General features: G+C 42.5%; 1 protein-coding gene across 1 annotated transcript in view; it reads right to left on the bottom strand.

The window, feature by feature from the left end:
• The window catches only part of ACACA (acetyl-CoA carboxylase alpha), a 290,659-nt gene that overhangs the window by 140,808 nt on the left and 128,673 nt on the right, over positions 1 to 21,178 (bottom strand). Inside the window, exons 31-34 of the mRNA XM_075264375.1 lie at positions 19,814 to 19,916; positions 16,786 to 16,893; positions 10,995 to 11,051; positions 10,387 to 10,431 (exon numbers count right to left, since the gene is read on the bottom strand). Of these exons, the coding sequence (XP_075120476.1) occupies positions 10,387 to 10,431; positions 10,995 to 11,051; positions 16,786 to 16,893; positions 19,814 to 19,916 (313 nt within the window). The remainder of the gene's footprint in view (positions 1 to 10,386; positions 10,432 to 10,994; positions 11,052 to 16,785; positions 16,894 to 19,813; positions 19,917 to 21,178) is intronic.

Here is a 21,178-nt window from a genome sequence, read left to right as displayed (position 1 = left end):
CTCATCATATACATGTCAGTTACATGACAAATTTAGTGCAATTTGCAAGTCCAAGATGGTTTGGAGATCTGCGGAGAGGAATCTCACCACCTCTTGCGGGTGCCATCATTTGGAAGGCAAGCCCTGGGCTCAGTGGGTGAGAGCAAGCGCAGGATAATCGTCGTTTGGCCTGGCGGCCACTGCCTCTTCCACTGTTGACAGGGCTGGCGCTGCAGTCCAGACCAGGAGCCAGGACACCTCCACATCTGCCTCTGACACTTTGGGGAGTTCACCCTTATCCTCACCTTTTCCTGCCATTTCTCCTTTTGCCCGCGCCATCATGCGCCTCTTCCCAGCAACTCCCCATCTCCCAAGCCTTTCATTTCATGCTAAAGTACAGCGCAACCCACCCACATGCCCAAGGCTTCAACGGCCTCATCTCAAGAAATCTGGCCCAGGAGATGTTGGAATCCCGGCTGGGGGACACTCTGCCCTTTTTGGGCAGAGTGTCTACTGCGCCACCGCACTGTGCCGTCCACACCAGCACTTTCCCCCAAACATGAGGCGGTCCCTAAATTCAGCGCTTAGCCCTAAAGTTCCATGTGACCAGTTACGAATGGACAAGTGCATGCGGACAGGGACGCTACCTTTCAATTTGGGCACAGTGGTTGAATGTAGTTGAGGCGTGGACCGGGTCGCAAAATGTGGTGGCCTGACTTGTCTCCCCACACAACATTCCTGGGAGGAGGGCTGAAACACCACCCTCCTCCGCTGTTAAATTGACCCCAGCTACGAGCTGGAAACGCTGCAACACTGGTGTGGGGAGACGTCAGCGGGCCGTGCTGAAGCTCATCAGCTTGGGGGCCAGACAGCACACTGCCTACAAAGTGAGTCATGCCATCCTCGATGAGACGGCAATGTGGTTTTTGCCACTGCACCTGGGCCCAGGCATGTTGTCATGTGTGATAATGGCCGTAACCTGGGATTGGCTCTGTAGCTTGGCAGCCTGCAACATATTCCATGCCTGGGCCACGTTTTTAACTCATTGCTGCTAATCTTTTGAAAAAGGTACCCCAATGTTCCTGAGCTACTGGTGAAAGTGTGGCGCTTGTGCGGATAGTTTTTAAAGTGTATAGTTGCCGCTGCTAGCCTCTATGCACTCCTACAACGCCTGTACCTGCTGGAACAACGGCTGTTGTGCGACGTCTCCACACTGCTGGCACTAAACATATCATGTGTTGAGCAGAGTGTGTGAGCAGCACAGACCTTTGATGTAGTTCCAACTCCAAAACCCTCGGGTTCGTCAAAGTCAACTCCCTCAGTTGCTCAACCATGAGTGGCCATGGGTGGCAGACTTATGTGAAATCCCATCCCATCCATTGCACTGGACACGAAACATTAGCATGCGCTCAGCACAACTTCGGATATGGCAGATGCGTTAAGCAGGGTGCAGGGTACAACACAGACCAGGCCCGAGCACCAGGAACAGGTGTTAGAAATACTGCAGCATCTGCCATTTCCTTCCAATTTTGGGGTTTTGGACCCGCCACCGACTTGTCTGGACCTAAGTGGGGATCATGAGACACAGTTGCCATCAAGGCAAGCTGTGGTCATGTGCGGTTTGCAGTAAGGGGGCAGTGCGCAATTGGAAGAGGAGTTGGTGGATGACGAGGCCACCGACCCCACATGGACAGGGGTGATGTCTAGGGGCTAAAGCAGTGTAGATGTAGAGGGAAGCTAAATCAACAAAAAACCTGGGTAGAAGCAAAGGCATAAACTGGGGTGATGTTTAGGGGTGAAAGCAGAGTAGATGTGGAGGGAAGCTAAGCAGCAAAAACAGTGGGTAGAAGCAAAGGCATGCAAAACTCTACCCTGTTGGAAGACTTATTCCTAGGTCTGGAACACGTTAATGGCCCCCCTGGACAAATTACTGCCACTCAGGGGCCTAGTGTCACCAGGAGGGACAAGTATAGGCGCATGTTGTGGGAATACCTGGCCGACACCAGCTCTGTCCTCTCCGATCCCTCTGTGCTCTACAGCCTAAACTTATTTTCTCATCTTTTTTTCTGAACTGCACATCTCTTGCCTGCTTCCTTTGGGATCTTAGAAATGGTGGTCCACTTCCACAGATGGTAACTTCAATAGACAGTGTAACGGGAGTAGCTGAGGGATCGCTGTCTTAACCACTTTTTGGCACAAAATTAACTTCCAAAGCCAAATATGGTGCAAGTATATGATGCAAGGACACCTACACACCTATCTCTGACACATTGGGGAGTTCACCCTCATGCGCCCTTTTGGCCTGCACCATCATGCGCCTCTTCCCAGCCACTCCACATTTCCCAAGCTTTTCATTGCAGGCAGAAGTACAATACAACCCACCCCCATGCCCAAGCCTGTAACAGCCTCATCGATAAACTGCTGGCCCTGGAGATGTTGGTGTTTGTTTATGCTTCTGGAGACCCAGGCCTTCCGTCAGCAGATGGCAGCTGGGGCACCTCCCTATGCTGGGCCTAGCCGTTACTACTTCTCTTGGTGTGCTGTCTCTGCCTTGCGCCTGCATGTGTCCCATAACATCAGTCGGGCCCAGAGCTCTGCGCTTTGCTGCAAGGTCCACTTGACCACCGACACATGGACAAGCGCCTGTGGTCAGGGATGCTGCAGTGCTTATCTTTAATGACAGGCAGGGTGAATGTGGTGGAGTCTGTTCCCCGGGTGCAAACTGGGGTGGCCTATCTCCTCTCCCAGGCCAAAATTCATGGCAGGAGTAGACTGAAACCCTACGAAGCTGCAACCTCCACCCCAGCTACTAGCGGAAAACACTGTAACACTGGCATGGGGAGATGTCAGTAGGCCGTGCTGAAACTGATCAGCTTGGGGGACAGACAGCACAGTGCCTCCGAGGTCAGGGATGCCATCCTGGCTGAGATGGCATTTTTTTTTCCCTGCTACACCTGGGGCCTGGCATTTTTGCGCCTGTGATAATGGCTGGAACCTGGTAGCAGATCTGGAGCTTGCCAGACTCAAACACGGTCCACGCATGGCCCACGTTTTCCAACTTGTTGGTGCCATGTTTCTTTGAAACCTACACCATTGTGCCTGATATACAGGTCAAAGTGGGGCCATTTTCGTAAGTGAGAACTAGCCTCTGCTAGGCAGAAAACATTCAGAGCACACTCCTCTCATCTTCGCACCGTTGGCTGGCGGAGGAAGACGAGGGGGTTGGAGTGGCATCTGATGTCCCTATCCCACACGAGGCTAGAGGGTGCACTTCAGTGCATCCCATTGCTTCACCACAAATGGTGTGAAGGGGAGTGGAAAATGGAGGAAATGGAGAGTGACCCTTACAGTTGGGGCCAGCAAAGGCATGCCAAGTAACACACTGGCACACATGGCTGACTTCATCTTGGGTTGCTTTTCAACACATATTTCACATCATGAAGAACAAATAATACTGGATTTTTTCAAGCCTCGAACCCCGGTCTAGGTCTAATGTCTGTTCCTTTCTTATATTAGGGGAGAGGGAAAAAAAATTACTTCAGTGATACGTTTAGCGTACATAGACTGACTATTAATGTGTATCCCACTTAGTGTTGTTAGGGTTACACACCGTCACAACCTGGCTAAAGCTTCTATAGCTGTTAATAAAGTCAACATAACTTTACGGTATCCAAAAAGACAGCTGGTACCGACAGAGAGCAAGACAAATGTCACCCAAAGCTGTGAGCTCTGAACACCCACAGTGACTTTGGCGTCATCATCATTATAAGGGAGCGGGTGGTAATAAATAACTTGGCAGTGCCTAAAACCCAAAAAGCTTATACAACTATATTTACATTAAGATACACAAATGAAACTTTTCAGTAGCATGTCATGAGACAAGCTGATAAGCTCTTCCTTTGTGCAGTGCTATTTGAAAGTTAAACGCTGCCTTTATTTTAATTCTGGAGAAGGTGCAGACATTAGATTTAGAACATGTTGTCTTCATTGTCCAAATCCTCTATATAGGTAACGTGTTTTTCGGGCCGAGCTGTCTGGGAACGAGCTGGTGCAGCACTGACAACCTGGGTGAATATGGCAAGAGCCTGAGATGTAGGGTGAATGAATCCCCAAATTATTTGTGGAATTCCCAGTGAGACAATGGCACTGTATACCAGTATTAAAAATTGTGGGTGCACATAACCCCCATATATTCTTTGAATTCCCAGTGAGACAATGGCACTGTATACCAGTATTAAAAATTGTGGGTGCACATAACCCCCATATATTCTTTGAATTCCCAGTGAGACAATGGCACTGTATACCAGTAGTAAAAATTGTGGGTGCACATAACCCCCATATATTCTTTGAATTCCCAGTGAGACAATGGAACTGTATAGCAGTAGAAAAAATTGTGGGTGCACGTAACCCCCATATATTCTTTGAATTCCCAGTCAGACAATGGCACTGTATACCAGTAGTAAAAATTGTGGGTGCACATAACCCCCATATATTCTTTGAATTCCCAGTGAGACAAAGGAACTGTATAGCAGTATTAAAAATTGTGGGTGCACGTAACCCCCATATATTCTTTGAATTCCCAGTCAGATAATGGCACTGTATACCAGTATTAAAAATTGTGGGTGCACATAACCCCCATATATTCTTTGAATTCCCAGTCAGACAATGGCACTATATACCAGTAGTAAAAATTGTGGGTGCACATAACCCCAATATATTCTTTGAATTCCCAGTCAGACAATGGCACTGTATACCAGTATTAAAAATTGTGGGTGCACATAACCCCCATATATTCTTTGAATTCCCAGTGAGACAAAGGAACTGTATAGCAGTATTAAAAATTGTGGGTGCACGTAACCCCCATATATTCTTTGAATTCCCAGTCAGACAATGGCACTGTATACCAGTATTAAAAATTGTGGGTGCACATAACCCCCATATATTCTTTGAATTCCCAGTCAGACAATGGCACTGTATACCAGTATTAAAAATTGTGGGTGCACATAACCCCCATATATTCTTTGAATTCCCAGTGAGACAAAGGAACTGTATAGCAGTATTAAAAATTGTGGGTGCACGTAACCCCCATATATTCTTTGAATTCCCAGTCAGACAATGGCACTGTATACCAGTATTAAAAATTGTGGGTGCACATAACCCCCATATATTCTTTGAATTCCCAGTCAGACAATGGCACTATATACCAGTAGTAAAAATTGTGGGTGCACATAACCCCAATATATTCTTTGAATTCCCAGTCAGACAATGGCACTGTATACCAGTATTAAAAAGTGTGGGTGCACATAACCCCCATATATTCTTTGAATTCCCAGTGAGACAAAGGAACTGTATAGCAGTATTAAAAATTGTGGGTGCACGTAACCCCCATATATTCTTTGAATTCCCAGTCAGACAATGGCACTGTATACCAGTATTAAAAATTGTGGGTGCACATAACCCCCATATATTCTTTGAATTCCCAGTGAGACAAAGGAACTGTATAGCAGTATTAAAAATTGTGGGTGCACGTAACCCCCATATATTCTTTGAATTCCCAGTCAGACAATGGCACTGTATACCAGTATTAAAAATTGTGGGTGCACATAACCCCCATATATTCTTTGAATTCCCAGTGAGACAATGGAACTGTATAGCAGTAGCAAAAATTGTGGGTGCACGTAACCCCCATATATTCTTTGAATTCCCAGTCAGACAATGGCACTATATACCAGTATTAAAAATTGTGGGTGCACATAACCCCCATATATTCTTTGAATTCCCAGTGAGACAATGGAACTGTATAGCAGTATTAAAAATTGTGGGTGCACGTAACCCCCATATATTCTTTGAATTCCCAGTCAGACAATGGCACTGTATACCAGTATTAAAAATTGTGGGTGCACATAACCCCCATATATTCTTTGAATTCCCAGTGAGACAATGGAACTGTATAGCAGTATTAAAAATTGTGGGTGCACGTAACCCCCATATATTCTTTGAATTCCCAGTCAGACAATGGCACTGTATACCAGTAGTAAAAATTGTGGGTGCACGTAACCCCCATATATTCTTTGAATTCCCAGTCAGACAATGGCACTGTATACCAGTATTAAAAATTGTGGGTGCACGTCACCCCAATATATTCTTTGAATTCCCAGTCAGACAATGGCACTGTATACCAGTAGTAAAAATTGTGGGTGCACATAACCCCCATATATTCTTTGAATTCCCAGTGAGACAATGGCACTGTATACCAGTAGTAAAAATTGTGGGTGCACGTAACCCCCATATATTCTTTGAATTCCCAGTCAGACAATGGCACTATATACCAGTATTAAAAATTGTGGGTGCACATAACCCCCATATATTCTTTGAATTCCCAGTCAGACAATGGCACTGTATACCAGTAGTAAAAATTGTGGGTGCACGTAACCCCCATATATTCTTTGAATTCCCAGTCAGACAATGGCACTGTATACCAGTATTAAAAATTGTGGGTGCACGTCACCCCAATATATTCTTTGAATTCCCAGTCAGACAATGGCACTGTATACCAGTAGTAAAAATTGTGGGTGCACATAACCCCCATATATTCTTTGAATTCCCAGTCAGACAATGGCACTGTATACCAGTATTAAAAATTGTGGGTGCACATAACCCCCATATATTCTTTGAATTCCCAGTCAGACAATGGCACTGTATACCAGTATTAAAAATTGTGGGTGCACATAACCCCCATATATTCTTTGAATTCCCAGTCAGACAATGGCACTATATACCAGTAGTAAAAATTGTGGGTGCACATAACCCCAATATATTCTTTGAATTCCCAGTCAGACAATGGCACTGTATACCAGTATTAAAAATTGTGGGTGCACATAACCCCCATATATTCTTTGAATTCCCAGTCAGACAATGGCACTGTATACCAGTATTAAAAATTGTGGGTGCACATAACCCCCATATATTCTTTGAATTCCCAGTCAGACAATGGCACTGTATACCAGTATTAAAAATTGTGGGTGCACATAACCCCCATATATTCTTTGAATTCCCAGTCAGACAATGGCACTGTATACCAGTATTAAAAATTGTGGGTGCACATAACCCCCATATATTCTTTGAATTCCCAGTGAGACAAAGGAACTGTATAGCAGTATTAAAAATTGTGGGTGCACGTAACCCCCATATATTCTTTGAATTCCCAGTGAGACAATGGAACTGTATAGCAGTATTAAAAATTGTGGGTGCACGTAACCCCCATATATTCTTTGAATTCCCAGTCAGACAATGGCACTGTATACCAGTATTAAAAATTGTGGGTGCACATAACCCCCATATATTCTTTGAATTCCCAGTCAGACAATGGCACTGTATACCAGTATTAAAAATTGTGGGTGCACATAACCCCCATATATTCTTTGAATTCCCAGTGAGACAAAGGAACTGTATAGCAGTATTAAAAATTGTGGGTGCACGTAACCCCCATATATTCTTTGAATTCCCAGTGAGACAATGGAACTGTATAGCAGTATTAAAAATTGTGGGTGCACGTAACCCCCATATATTCTTTGAATTCCCAGTCAGACAATGGCACTGTATACCAGTATTAAAAATTGTGGGTGCACATAACCCCCATATATTCTTTGAATTCCCAGTGAGACAATGGAACTGTATACCAGTATTAAAAATTGTGGGTGCACATAACCCCCATATATTCTTTGAATTCCCAGTCAGACAATGGCACTGTATACCAGTATTAAAAATTGTGGGTGCACATAACCCCCATATATTCTTTGAATTCCCAGTCAGACAATGGCACTGTATACCAGTATTAAAAATTGTGGGTGCACATAACCCCCATATATTCTTTGAATTCCCAGTGAGACAAAGGAACTGTATAGCAGTATTAAAAATTGTGGGTGCACGTAACCCCCATATATTCTTTGAATTCCCAGTCAGACAATGGCACTGTATACCAGTATTAAAAATTGTGGGTGCACATAACCCCCATATATTCTTTGAATTCCCAGTGAGACAATGGAACTGTATAGCAGTAGCAAAAATTGTGGGTGCACGTAACCCCCATATATTCTTTGAATTCCCAGTCAGACAATGGCACTATATACCAGTATTAAAAATTGTGGGTGCACATAACCCCCATATATTCTTTGAATTCCCAGTCAGACAATGGCACTGTATACCAGTAGTAAAAATTGTGGGTGCACATAACCCCCATATATTCTTTGAATTCCCAGTGAGACAATGGCACTGTATACCAGTAGTAAAAATTGTGGGTGCACGTAACCCCCATATATTCTTTGAATTCCCAGTCAGACAATGGCACTATATACCAGTATTAAAAATTGTGGGTGCACATAACCCCCATATATTCTTTGAATTCCCAGTCAGACAATGGCACTGTATACCAGTAGTAAAAATTGTGGGTGCACGTAACCCCCATATATTCTTTGAATTCCCAGTCAGACAATGGCACTATATACCAGTATTAAAAATTGTGGGTGCACATAACCCCCATATATTCTTTGAATTCCCAGTCAGACAATGGCACTGTATACCAGTAGTAAAAATTGTGGGTGCACATAACCCCCATATATTCTTTGAATTCCCAGTCAGACAATGGCACTGTATACCAGTATTAAAAATTGTGGGTGCACATAACCCCCATATATTCTTTGAATTCCCAGTGAGACAAAGGAACTGTATAGCAGTATTAAAAATTGTGGGTGCACGTAACCCCCATATATTCTTTGAATTCCCAGTCAGACAATGGCACTGTATAGCAGTATTAAAAATTGTGGGTGCACGTAACCCCCATATATTCTTTGAATTCCCAGTCAGACAATGGCACTGTATACCAGTATTAAAAATTGTGGGTGCACATAACCCCCATATATTCTTTGAATTCCCAGTGAGACAATGGCACTGTATAGCAGTAGCAAAAATTGTGGGTGCACGTCACCCCAATATATTCTTTGAATTCCCAGTCAGACAATGGCACTATATACCAGTAGCAAAAATTGTGGGTGTATATAGCCCCAATTCTATTGCTAGGGGACTTGCAGGGTATTTCTGAGGTGAAGGTGGGGGGGCACACCGTTGGAACGGGGATTTGGGGTGTATATATGGGGTATACGGGAATACACTGTCAGTGTGTTCCATTCAGGATCCTGGGAAAGCTGGGTTGCGGCGATTGAGCCCGTCAGTGCCACGTTACACTGACAAGCTTCTCCCTGGAATTGAAGTTATATGTAAGCCCAATATATTCTTTGAATTCCCAGTGAGACAATGGCACTATATGGCAGTAGCAAAAATAGTGGGTGTATATAGCCCCAATCCTATTGCTAGGGGACTTGCAGGGTATTTCTGGGGTGAAGGTGGGGGGGCACACCGTTGGAACGGGTATCGGGGGTATATATCGGGTATACGGGAATACACTGACAGTGTATTCCATTCAGGATCCTGGGAAAGCTGGGTTGCGGCGATTGAGCCCGTCAGTGCCACGTTACACTGACAAGCTTCTCCCTGGAATTTAGCTCTTATAAGAGCTGTTGGTTGTCTTCTCCTTCCTATCCTAGCCTGTCCCTGCCTACCCAGAATCTAACCCCTAGCTAACTGGACGGAAACCTCCGTCCTCGGTGAATTGCAAGCTCAGAATGACGCGAAGCTGGGCGGCGCTGTTCTTTTAAATTAGAGGTCACATGTTTTCGGCAGCCAATGGGTTTTGCCTACTTTTTTCAACGTCACCGGTGTCGTAGTTCCTGTCCCACCTACCCTGTGCTGTTATTGGAGCAAAAAAGGCGCCAGGGAAGGTGGGAGGGGAATCGAGTAATGGCGCACTTTACCACGCGGTGTTCGATTCGATTCGAACATGCCGAACAGCCTAATATCCGATCGAACATGAGTTCGATAGAACACTGTTCGCTCATCTCTAGTAAAGACTTCTGGGAAGTCGGGCATGTTGTTCAGGGTGCTTGCTATAGAGGGCAGCATAACAGAGGCACTGTCTCCCTGTTTACATCTTGGGAGACAGATTTGCATATTCTTCCCATGTTCCCTTGCAGTGGAGCAACTATGGCTGTATAAGTCTCCACACACCTGAGAAGGTGGTCTCTCCATAAGGATAGACGTTATCCCCACAATATAATTTTCCAGGAAGGGTAGCAGAGGAATACACAACGCAGAGTGCTAAGAAAAGATGTTTCAGAACTGCTACGGGAATACAAGTATTTACTAAAACAGACATGACAGGTAATGGCATTAAAGAAAAAAAAAAAAACATTAACATCAAAGAAGGAACAGATGTTATAAAAACTAATGAATAGCTCAGAAATCTCAATGCATTATTTATTTAGCAGTTAATTTTCTTTATCTATGCATACTCACATGAAACCTTTGGTCTACCTCACAGTTAATCTGCTTTCTAAAATCCTGAGGAAAAAAAAAACATAACAGAAAAGAAAAGAAGCTTAGTGTAGAAATTACAGTGAAAAATACCAAACACTTTACATAGTTTAAAAAATATATATATAAGAAAAAATAATCTCAGGTTAGAAGATCCACATCTCCAAAAATTGTTGCTCTTTTAAATGAGTATACTAGGATACTGCTTATTTAGCGATACCTTAATTCTGTAGTCATTATGGTCTTTACATGCTTCAAATGCAATATTGCACATTGCGGAAATGCAGCTTTTTTTGTTGCAGATTTTGCTGTGTTTTTTGAGCCAAAGCCAGGAGTGGATTGATCAGAACAGAGAAGAAAAAGAACTTTCTATATATTTCCCATTTCTTTTGTAGCCATTCTTGGCTTTGGCTCCAAAAAAATTGCAGCAAAATCTGCAACGACAATCGAGAGATCCTATGGGTCTCAGTACTGGGGCCCCCTTTGATCATCTATCCTGCATCTGAAATTGATAAATGTCTATACACAGAAAAAGCTCTGCTAAAAACCATTGTCATTATTCACAGAGATTTTAGAGGATAAAATATTACCTTTTGGGCTACCAAAAATGTCAGTCGACGAATTCCATGATCCATCAGCACAGCTTTCTAATAAAAAAGACATACACATCATGTTTTTCATTTTAATCTCAAAATGCTGAAAATTTGTTTTTGAGGTAAATACCACAAGTGGCTAAACACAAAAAAGTAGAAAGATAAGCTGAGGGGCCACTACAACATGCAAAATACATTAAAACATTTAGATTTTTCTACCCATAAAAAAACCCTGTATAATTAAATCGCTATATGAGCACCATTTCCACTCCCAACTGTCAAGGAATTTCCGATTCAAGCTTCAATACACCCTCACCTCACTTTATACGCACATTCTTACCTCCTTACTCATGTTTTACTTCATAGCTAGCTTCATTTGTTCTTTTGGAACCAATAAAAATTGGAGAATTTCACCACATTCTCATAAGTGTATCACTAAATCATGAGTTTTATTAGCTTACATCATATGTAGGCAAATCATAGAAAGCAAGTTATTATGGCTACTTAAGGGTGCATTCACATGGAGGAAAATGCCGCTGAATTTGGTGTGGAATCCGCGTCAGATTCTACGCTGAAAAAAAAAGCCTCCCATTGACTTCAATGGGTTCTTTTTTTCTGCTAGGATATTGGTCGTTCTACTCTGCCTCTGTTCCTTTAGTCTCTCATAGGCTTCTATGGACGAGTCCATTCTGCAAAAACTGAACAGAATACGACATGTTCTATCTGATGTGGCGCAGAATCACGGCTCACACACTGATCAGTGAAAAATATGGTCCTTTGCATGTACCCATAGAAATGAATGGGCCAATATGCAATCCGCAAAAAACTAGGATAGCACATGGATCTTGCCCACGGTTGTCTGCAACTGGCCTAATACTGAGATCTCCTCCACTGATTTTGAGAGACTATGCCTATATTGAGTTACAAACAGAGGCTCTCTCTCATTTATATATAGTTTGTTGAAAGCCTCACCTCGCAATACTATATTTGATTTTAGGAAATCCTGGGAGCGAGACCTTGATTCTACTTTAACCCTAGCCCAGCGGTCTGACTGTTGTACATCGATTAACAAATACAGTTGTGACAGGTCACCCTCATAGAATCCTCTCAAAGGCTAAGGTCCCACATAGCGGCCCGTAGCGAAAAATTGCAGCGGGAAAAACTGTGACACCAAGTCATCGTAGTTTTTCCCACTGTGCTTTTCACAGAATGTCCATAGTGACTTCCTTTACGGACTTTCTGCTTCCATTATACCTATAGTGAAACCACCGGCGTTTCCACTGGTATAATTGACATGGTACAATTTCCAAAACTGTGACAGTTTGGAAATTACAGTGAGTTCGCTACGTGTATTTTCCCACACTGTGGGGATGGGAATGCGAGGATAACAACTTTGAATTGTCAGGCCAGCCCCTGGAGTAGTGCAGTAATGTCATTAGCCAAAATTAACGGGGCTGATATCTCTGCAATTAAGGCAGATGCTCTAACTTAAAGGTCATAATAGATCCTCTTTAAAGGAGTTCTCTGGTCGCAAACTAATTTTTCTTACTGATGACCTATTCACAGTGCTGCTGCTCTGCAGATCACATACTGATGACTGATGCTAGATTATCAGCATACCTCCCAACTTTTGAAGAGTAGAAAGAGGGACAAAATATGCAGTGCACACCACTGCAAATTTGGCTCTGCCCACTTTTAAGTTGACTCCGCCCATTCTCATTCATTTTTCATGTGCTCCCACACAGTATAATCCTCCTACAGTCACCCGTAAATTATATGTCCCCTCCATCTCTCCCCCAGTTTCATATACACACTTCATCTGCCCCTAGTTTCATGTCCCCCCCCCCCTCCATCTCTGTCCCCAGTTTCATGTCCCCTCGTCTCTGCCCAGTTTCATGCCGTTCTCCCCCCCTTCATCTGCCCACGGTTTCATGTACCACTGTCTCTGCCCCAGTGTCATGATGTTCTCCCCCCCTTCATCTGCCCCGCCCCAGTGTCATGCCGTTCTTCCCCCTTCATCTGCCCCAGTGTCATGCCGTTCTCCCCACTTTCATCTGCCCCAGTGTCATGCCGTTCTCCCCCCCTTCATCTGCTCCAGTGTCATGCCGTTCTCCCCCCTTCATCTGCTCCAGTGTCATGCCGCTCTCCCCCCTTCATCTGCCCCAGTGTCATGCCGTTCTCCCCACTTTCATCTGCCCCAGTGTCATGCCGTTCTCCCCCCCTTCATCTGCCCCAGTGTCATGCCGTTCTCCCTGCTTCATCTGCCCCAGTGTCATGCCTTTCTCCCCCCCTTCATCTGTCCCAGTGTCATGCCGTTCTCCCCCCTTCATCTGCCCCAGTGTCATGCCTTCCCCCCCCTTCATCTGTCCCAGTGTCATGCCGTTCTCCCCCCTTCATCTGCCCCAGTGTCATGCCTTCCCCCCCCTTCATCTGTCCCAGTGTCATGCCGTTCTCCCCCCCCTCTTCATCTGCCCCAGTGTCATGCCTTTCTCCCCCCCCTTCATCTGTCCCAGTGTCATGCCGTTCTCCCCCCCCTTCATCTGCCCCAGAATCATGCCCTTCTCCCCCCTTCATCTACACCAGAGTCATGCCGTCCTCCCCCCTTCATCTACACCAGAGTCATGCCGTTCTCCCCCCCCCTTCATCTGCCCCCAATTTCATGGGCCCCTACATTATGTTCCACCTTAATGTTTAACACAAACAAACACTTACACTCACCTTCCAACGCTCCCCTGCCGCTCTCTCCACTCTCTCACTCATACACATAGTTGTAGGCGCGATGTGACGTCATCACATCGCGGCTACAAATGCCGGAGCGCAGCGTTAAAGCAGGAGCTGAGCTGTGACAGCTCCTGCTTTAAACATCTATTTATTCAGCTGACGCCGATGAGTTCAAATCGGGACATACCTCCCGCCGACCGGGACCGCGGGATAGGACACCGAAATTGTGAGTGTCCAGCGAAAATCGGGACGGTTGGGAGGTATGCATCAGTATGAATAATCCAATCAGGGCTGAGTAAACCCCTTCAAAGACATTGGCTGTAGAATAACCTTTGCCCTGATGACACAAATTGCCTTCTGTTACAAACAAATTTACAGAATCACCAAAAATGAACAATTTTGAGGACCGTGGGCACATTGGTTAGTCAATGAAACTTAGCGTAACAAATAAAAGACAAATCATGCTTTCTTCCCTTCCAATTCAGAAAATGTAAATCAGTTCCATCAACTCAGAATTGTCAGAAACCAGTGGAAGAATTGTGGCCAAAAACCCATACCTTTGGCATGGAAACCAGGTCAAGCAGCAGAACTATGCAGATGGCTCTGGACTAATGATTCAAAATTTCAAATATTTGGCAAGAAAAAAGGGAGTTTGTTCGCCGAAGGGCTGGAGAGTGGTACAATAATACCGCTACAGGCAACAGTGAATCATGATGGCCATTTTGGTGCCCCTTTGTGCCCCCGTGTGTCCCAGAGCAAGGACCCCCACCACTGATGAATACCTATATAAGAATCTGCCAACGCAGGATATTCTACATGCTTGGTGTTCTTTAACTCCATATAAGCTCTAGCCTCCTGATAACTAAAAACACTTCCGGTCTTCGCATTTGTTGAACAAGGGGTGTAGGAAATAAGAGGGAAATCAATATTCATCTTCTACAACTATAACCGGACAAAGCTATGTTTAGGGTCTGTCTATAAGCACACCCATGAGAGCTATAGTAACTACAAGCAATCATCATCTCTCTCCTTATTGTATTTCATAGCTCTGAAAATCACAAGAGCTAACAGCTCAATTCACTCAGCATTCAGGAAAGGAGGATTGCAATTAAGAAAAAAAAAATCATATAGCAAGCATTTGCAATAATATTACTGTCCGGGAGAGAAAATAACTCTAATACTTGGAGTTTTAACATCAAAATTGTTATTGCTTTTAAAATTCCACAAGTGGCATATAATGACAGCATAGCAACAGGATTCTGATTACATTGTGATAATGTGGGCTTCTCAGTCAGTCTACAGTTATAAGCAGGCGATTAGGCAGCAGCACCTGGAGAAACTCCATTAACGCTGACTGCTTCCATCTCCTCTGCAAGTCATTTACAAGTATATGATCCTAATTTCTATAAACATGCTGGGGCTGAGATATTATTTGGACAATTGGGATTATTCTAGTAGATGTTTAAATGTTTTTTTCCCTCCTACTGCCTGAGGCTTGATACAGATGAAAATCAAAACTATCTTTTTCCGCTTCTATTTGTTTTTAAGAAAAGAAATACAGATTTTTTTTTCCTCCCAGCGGGAAAAGCAAAGGAGTTTGTTCAAGGTTTTTAAAATCAAAGGGTAAAAAAAAAAGGCAGCGGCAATGTAATCTTTTCTATATGCAATCACTAGTACACACACAATGCAATAAAGTTCACAATGCAACTACATGACCAAGTGTTACAACAACAAAATTTAGTTTGAGGGGCACATCACTAGAAAAATTATTTTAATATAGTGAAAAGGGGTAATTTTATTTTTCTACCTTACTTTTATTTTCTTGTACTACTACCAGGGTTTACAGAACCCATCACATTGAAAAAGCAGTCTAATCCTCCAGCAGCACATTGAAGGAAGAGCTGAGTAGATTTATATATTGTAAATATATATTGTCGAGGGTTCAAACCTATGCAGTGACCGACCGATATCTCTGCAATGCTCATGTTATACAGAAATGACTACCTTTATGTTATTTGGACCGTTTTTAACATTCCACATATTTTCAGGCTCATGCAGTACTTTCTGGTTTCTAGTTCCTGGCTGTGGGAGTGTCAGTGCTTTTCCAGGCAGCCCCTCCCAGCATCTCAAGCTCACAGCAGTTTTTCTTACACACCTAGTATAAATAGTTACCTATGTGTGTGTTTGTGTGTATATATGCATGCACACACTTATTATATAGTTACATTACATATAAATTGCATAGATCTATATACAGCATAAATAATACACACACATATGCACACATATCTCTGTATACAGAATTACACACACACACACACACACATATATATATGACAATGTATGTGTAAGGTTGTGTTCACACAGTGCTAAAAACAAGACAAAACACAGATCGTGTTATCAGAAAAAAAATTTGTTTAAAAAACAAAATAAAAAACAGATGTTTTTTACAGCATGCAGTTTTCCCTGCATTAGGCTAATGATAGAGCATTTACATCTTTTGTACATTTTGCAAATCTCTTTCACTCTCCCTATGCATTTCTCATGCTCCCAGTCCATCGGTGTCCATAAAACCCTATCTGTGACCATTCACAGAAGAATGCCTATCTGAAAGAGACAGGGGAGATGCTAGAATAGTTGAAAATAAAAAGTGTGCTGGTCTACCTTGTTGCTTCTGCACCTTTTAATCACTGCTGTGAATGAGGTGCGGGCTGCTCTGGCAGTCAATAACGTTTAATGGGTGTGGCTGACACCTGAAGCCATGTGTACAATGAATGGCACATCATGCATACCATTAAGTAGACAAAGATTATGTTAATCATACATTTCTGTAAAAGTGCAGGAAATTTTTATTTGGTCTAAATTAGAAAAATTTATGTCACCACATTTTTTTGTCTATCCAAAAAAAGGAAAAAAAAAATCTCAGAAAACACCTTTAGGCTTCTCAAACTCTATACCATGCAAACAATAGGTTGCACAGCATTTTCAATGTGACAGATTTGTTATCTTCTTAGATACTAGAAATAGCACAGCAGCAAACAGATAAATTATAAAGGAAACTGCTTACTTTGTTTTGCGTAAATTCTCGGAACATGGCGGCCAAGCCATCATCATCAATATCACAGTCGGTTTTGATAGCAATGTTTAAAATGTGTATAGGTTCATCTCGGATGCTCTGTAAGAGATTTTTGAAGAGCACAAAAAAGATTTAATCTCTTGAAATCGTATAAAAGACAGCATTACATGTAAACAAAATAAAGTTGGCAAACGTCAAGCTAAAGAACAAGCATAACAGTTTTAACATTTTTATGACATAACATGTTTATGGCAACATTACTCAAAAAATGTACTTATGGAATTCAAAAAGTATACAAATGTATACACGTTTGTTTATCATGCAACAGGAACAAGAGCTCCTGCCCTACCTGACAGCAGGATATGATATGAGGTAGAGAAGATGAGCACTGTGATAAGTTTTTATTATATATGCTTATATAATTTAGAGTAGGATTTCTAATTATAAAGTGGAGAACATCCTGTCAAGACCTCTAAAAGAAACGGTGAGAGACCAGATTACTCCACCCACACACAGTGATTGACAGTATAGTCATCTATGCTGGTCTATGTATCGAGGCATCTATCCATATATTGATGACTAACCGTGTTTTCTTTTTTGCCCCAAAAGAAGGGTTATGGCTTATTTTCAGGGTATGTTTTATTTTTTTCCCATGAACAATCATCCACTCACCAGACCCCCTTAGATCCAAAACAATGGTGAATGGGATCTAACACAGTGATCTGCGCCACTCCTGTCAAAGATGTGTCATTGTCAGATCCATTGCCATTGCAGCGTTCCACTACAGCTAAGTGTAGCAGTTTTCTCCGCCTGGTGGCCCGGAAGCAGCCATAACGCTTGATGTGAGTGATGTCAGCAGGACTACCCGATCATGTGAGAGCCTGGAACTGCCGGTAGTCAAGTCTCATTGTTGTAGAGAACCATCTCAGTCAAGTCTCATTGTTGTAGAGAACCATCTCACTAGTGCCATCTTGTACAGATGGCTTCCTTAAAGTAAATGTCCGATTCTTTGGGGGGTTTCTGCATTCTTTTGAGAGTGCAATTCTTTTGGGGTTGCCTGCTTTTCCTTGAAGAAGGGTCTACTGTATATGTTCTGCTGTATTCTATGTACTTTTTTACATGTATAGCTGCCTCGACAATTTTTTTATGACCTGTAACTAGGGCTTATTTTGGGAGTAGGCCTTATATTTCATGCATATGCCAAAAGTCCTAAAAAATTATGCTAGGGCTTATGTTAGTGGTAGGTCTTATTTTTGGAGAAACGCAGTAATCATCTGCATTTTGAAGGAGTCACAATGCTCTAGTGAGCAGTGAGTTCTCTTCAGTTCTTACAGTACTCTATACATGAAGCAAAACGTATAGTTGCACCAAAATTGGGGATTGAGGATTACTGAGCACTGATGCATCATCACTAAACACGCCCATCTTGCATACAGATTGTCCCCTGGGTATTGGGTGTTGATCTTCCCATTGACTATAATGGCACAGAGAAAAGTCCTGCTTCCATTTCGCATATTTTAAATGGAATGGGGGCCAGAGATCCAGAGCGCTAGGGTATAAGTCACTATATGCAAGAATTCGCACACATGGACCTACTGAGATTAAAGATCATAAAGTGGCTTTACGGTATAATACAGACACATCGCTCAACACCTCTTTCCTTAAAGGGGTATTCCCATCTACATAATTATTTTTAAATTTGTAGATAATTAAAAGTTAAAACATTTTTGCAAATATAAGTAATTAAAAATTCTGCAGAGTTTTAAAGATTTTCTCTAACTTTCTTAGTGGTGACAGTCTGTTATCTTGATCGGTTGCCATGAATACGACCACTAATGCAGAAATTTTCTAAGGTCAGAAAATCAGCCATGATTTCTTTATTGTGGCCGGGATATCTTCTCATACATGTAGTGTCCCTGCCTGATAACCCAGCTACAGTAAGAAAATCATGGCTGGGTTCCTGACAAGTCCCAGACCATAGAAAGTTTCTGCATCAGTGGTCGTATTCATGGCAGCCAATCAAGATAAAAGACTGTCACCACTAAGAAAGTTAGAGAAAATCTTTAAAACTTTGCAGAATTTTTAATTACTTATATTTGCAAAAATGTTTAACTTTTAATTATCTACAAATATAGATATGATTATGTACATGGGAATACCCCTTTAATAATTAATAAATTCATAGGGCAGATGTTGGTACTTATGTTCCCAGATAATGAGTGATAAGTGTTTCCTTTTTAGAATAACAGCCACATTTAACACACTTCCGGACTGATCGACTTATCAAAATTCACAAAAGAGTAGAAGTATGTGAATTTACACAGAAAATGAATACTGACAATACTTGCTGATTTTGGTAAGATTGGCAAACTGTTTAATATTTCTAAGGATGTCCAAACTTTCCCTTACAGCAGATGTCAGGAAAAAGAAAGATCAGGCATGTTAAGTTTCACCACAAACTGAACCAGCATTTGGCCAAAAATTATCTAATGAGTATGGCAACCTACAGTTTCTAAGTGGCAATAAAGCTGATATACAAATGATCCTAAATGCAAAACCAACATGTAATGAATAGATTAGGACAATTGATGAACACTGTAAAATCTTAAAAGAGAACCAGCTTTACTCTTTTGTGTCTAAACATTTGACTAAATACTCCCTGAGTCCGGGGCCCCACGGGACGTAAACGCCGCGATTTGCCTGCAGCGGAGACGCTGCGGGAATAATCGCGGCGTACAGTGCAGGCAAAGTCCATGGGATTCATGCGAATCCCATCCCCACTTTGAGGAAGAAATCTCAGCACGGACAAATCGCAGCATGTCAATTATATCTACGGAAACGCTGGCGGCTTTCCCGTAGATATAATGTTAAGAGAAAGTCCGCAGAGGAAAACTCTGTGAACTTTCTCTTAAAAGCGCTGCGGAAAGAACAGCAATGCGTTTTACGGCCCATGGGGCCTTAGCCTTAATGTTCAAGATCCATTGACAATATCATAAATTAAGATTATCTACATACGTACCTTATTGTCATCTTCATCATACAACGAAGGATGACCTGCCTCAGGGAATATAGGACTTTGGGGAGGAGAGTCAGAGAAGCAACTCATGACATCATCAAACATTCTGTTAAAAAAAGCAGCATTTAATAAATTAAGTGCAATATGGCCTGTACATTCCAATATAAAAATACATCAGCTGTAATTTTTGTGGATTCCACACAATCCCCCCAGGATTGTGTTTATATTCCCATAATCCCTAGCTGCACTTGGTAAAGCCTGCTCAACTTCATGTGAAATGTTTAAGAAAGTTACAATTTTAAAGCTTTCAAAGCTGACATGCAGAACGCTTGCATTAATTTAATCGTCCTTTATTAGGCAAATAACAGAAAAGCTTATGACGTGAGCAATGAGCGCTGTGTAATCACCTCTCTTCCCAGGGGTCGTGCATCTGCACACATGGAAAGACAGATGCCACACTCATTGATTCAGGAGAAGAAAGTCCCTGCTGGGCCATAGTCGACAGTTATGCCTAATTCTTCCTGACATTTCATTCCTTACTGTGCAAGCAGATTCCTATATTCCCCGCTCCCAAAACAGACACCAGCTCCCACAAACCAAAACGCGGGTGGCGAGTCATGCAGAAACAGATCAGTAGAAGAAACATTAGCAGTATCCATTTGGCTTCATTCAGGTTTAAAATATACTATAAAGGTTTGAAAATCTTAGATGGAAGCAAAAATGACATCCCATTGTACAGACTCCCTTATGGTCAGAAAGAATGCATTGTAATGCAATGGAAGACTGTAGTAACAACCAAGATATCAGGATATGGTGAGATACATTCACAACTGAGGTGTTTTCCACATCATTTCAGATGTTGCTATACACACATTTAAAAACAAACACTCGGGTAAGTTATCTTCTGGTGAAGGAGCACTCCCTGTTTAACATGGTAATCTTAGGTTTATGCCCACCAGCTACAAAGTTGTACAGTGAAGGTGCATGCCCATGGCGCATACCAATACAGTCGATCACTGCCCCTTCGTTCACCCGTATAAGCATCAGCCTATGAGAGAGTGGAGCAATGGTGCGGTTGGCACAATAATGTGGACAACCCCATAAGTGGACAACTCCTTTAAGCACTGGACCTCTACTAAACAATTTTTACAGAAAGTCTGCAGAATTTTCAGCTGTGGACTTTCTGTTTCCATCATACTTATATGTAAATTGCCAGTGTTTCCATAGATATAACTGATATGCCGCGATTTCCACAGCAGTTAATTTAAAATGCTGCAGTTTATGCTATATGAGGCCCCTGTCCAAAAGGTGTTTTCATATTTATTAAAAACTTCGATTTCCATTTTTTATTCCCCACCTTCCAACTTT

This window comes from Leptodactylus fuscus, chromosome 2 (genome assembly GCF_031893055.1).
Source record: "Leptodactylus fuscus isolate aLepFus1 chromosome 2, aLepFus1.hap2, whole genome shotgun sequence".
Classification (NCBI taxonomy): Eukaryota; Metazoa; Chordata; class Amphibia; order Anura; family Leptodactylidae; genus Leptodactylus; species Leptodactylus fuscus.
The sequence above is the reverse complement of the archived record's forward strand: the minus strand, read 5'-3'. Positions and strand labels throughout refer to the sequence as shown.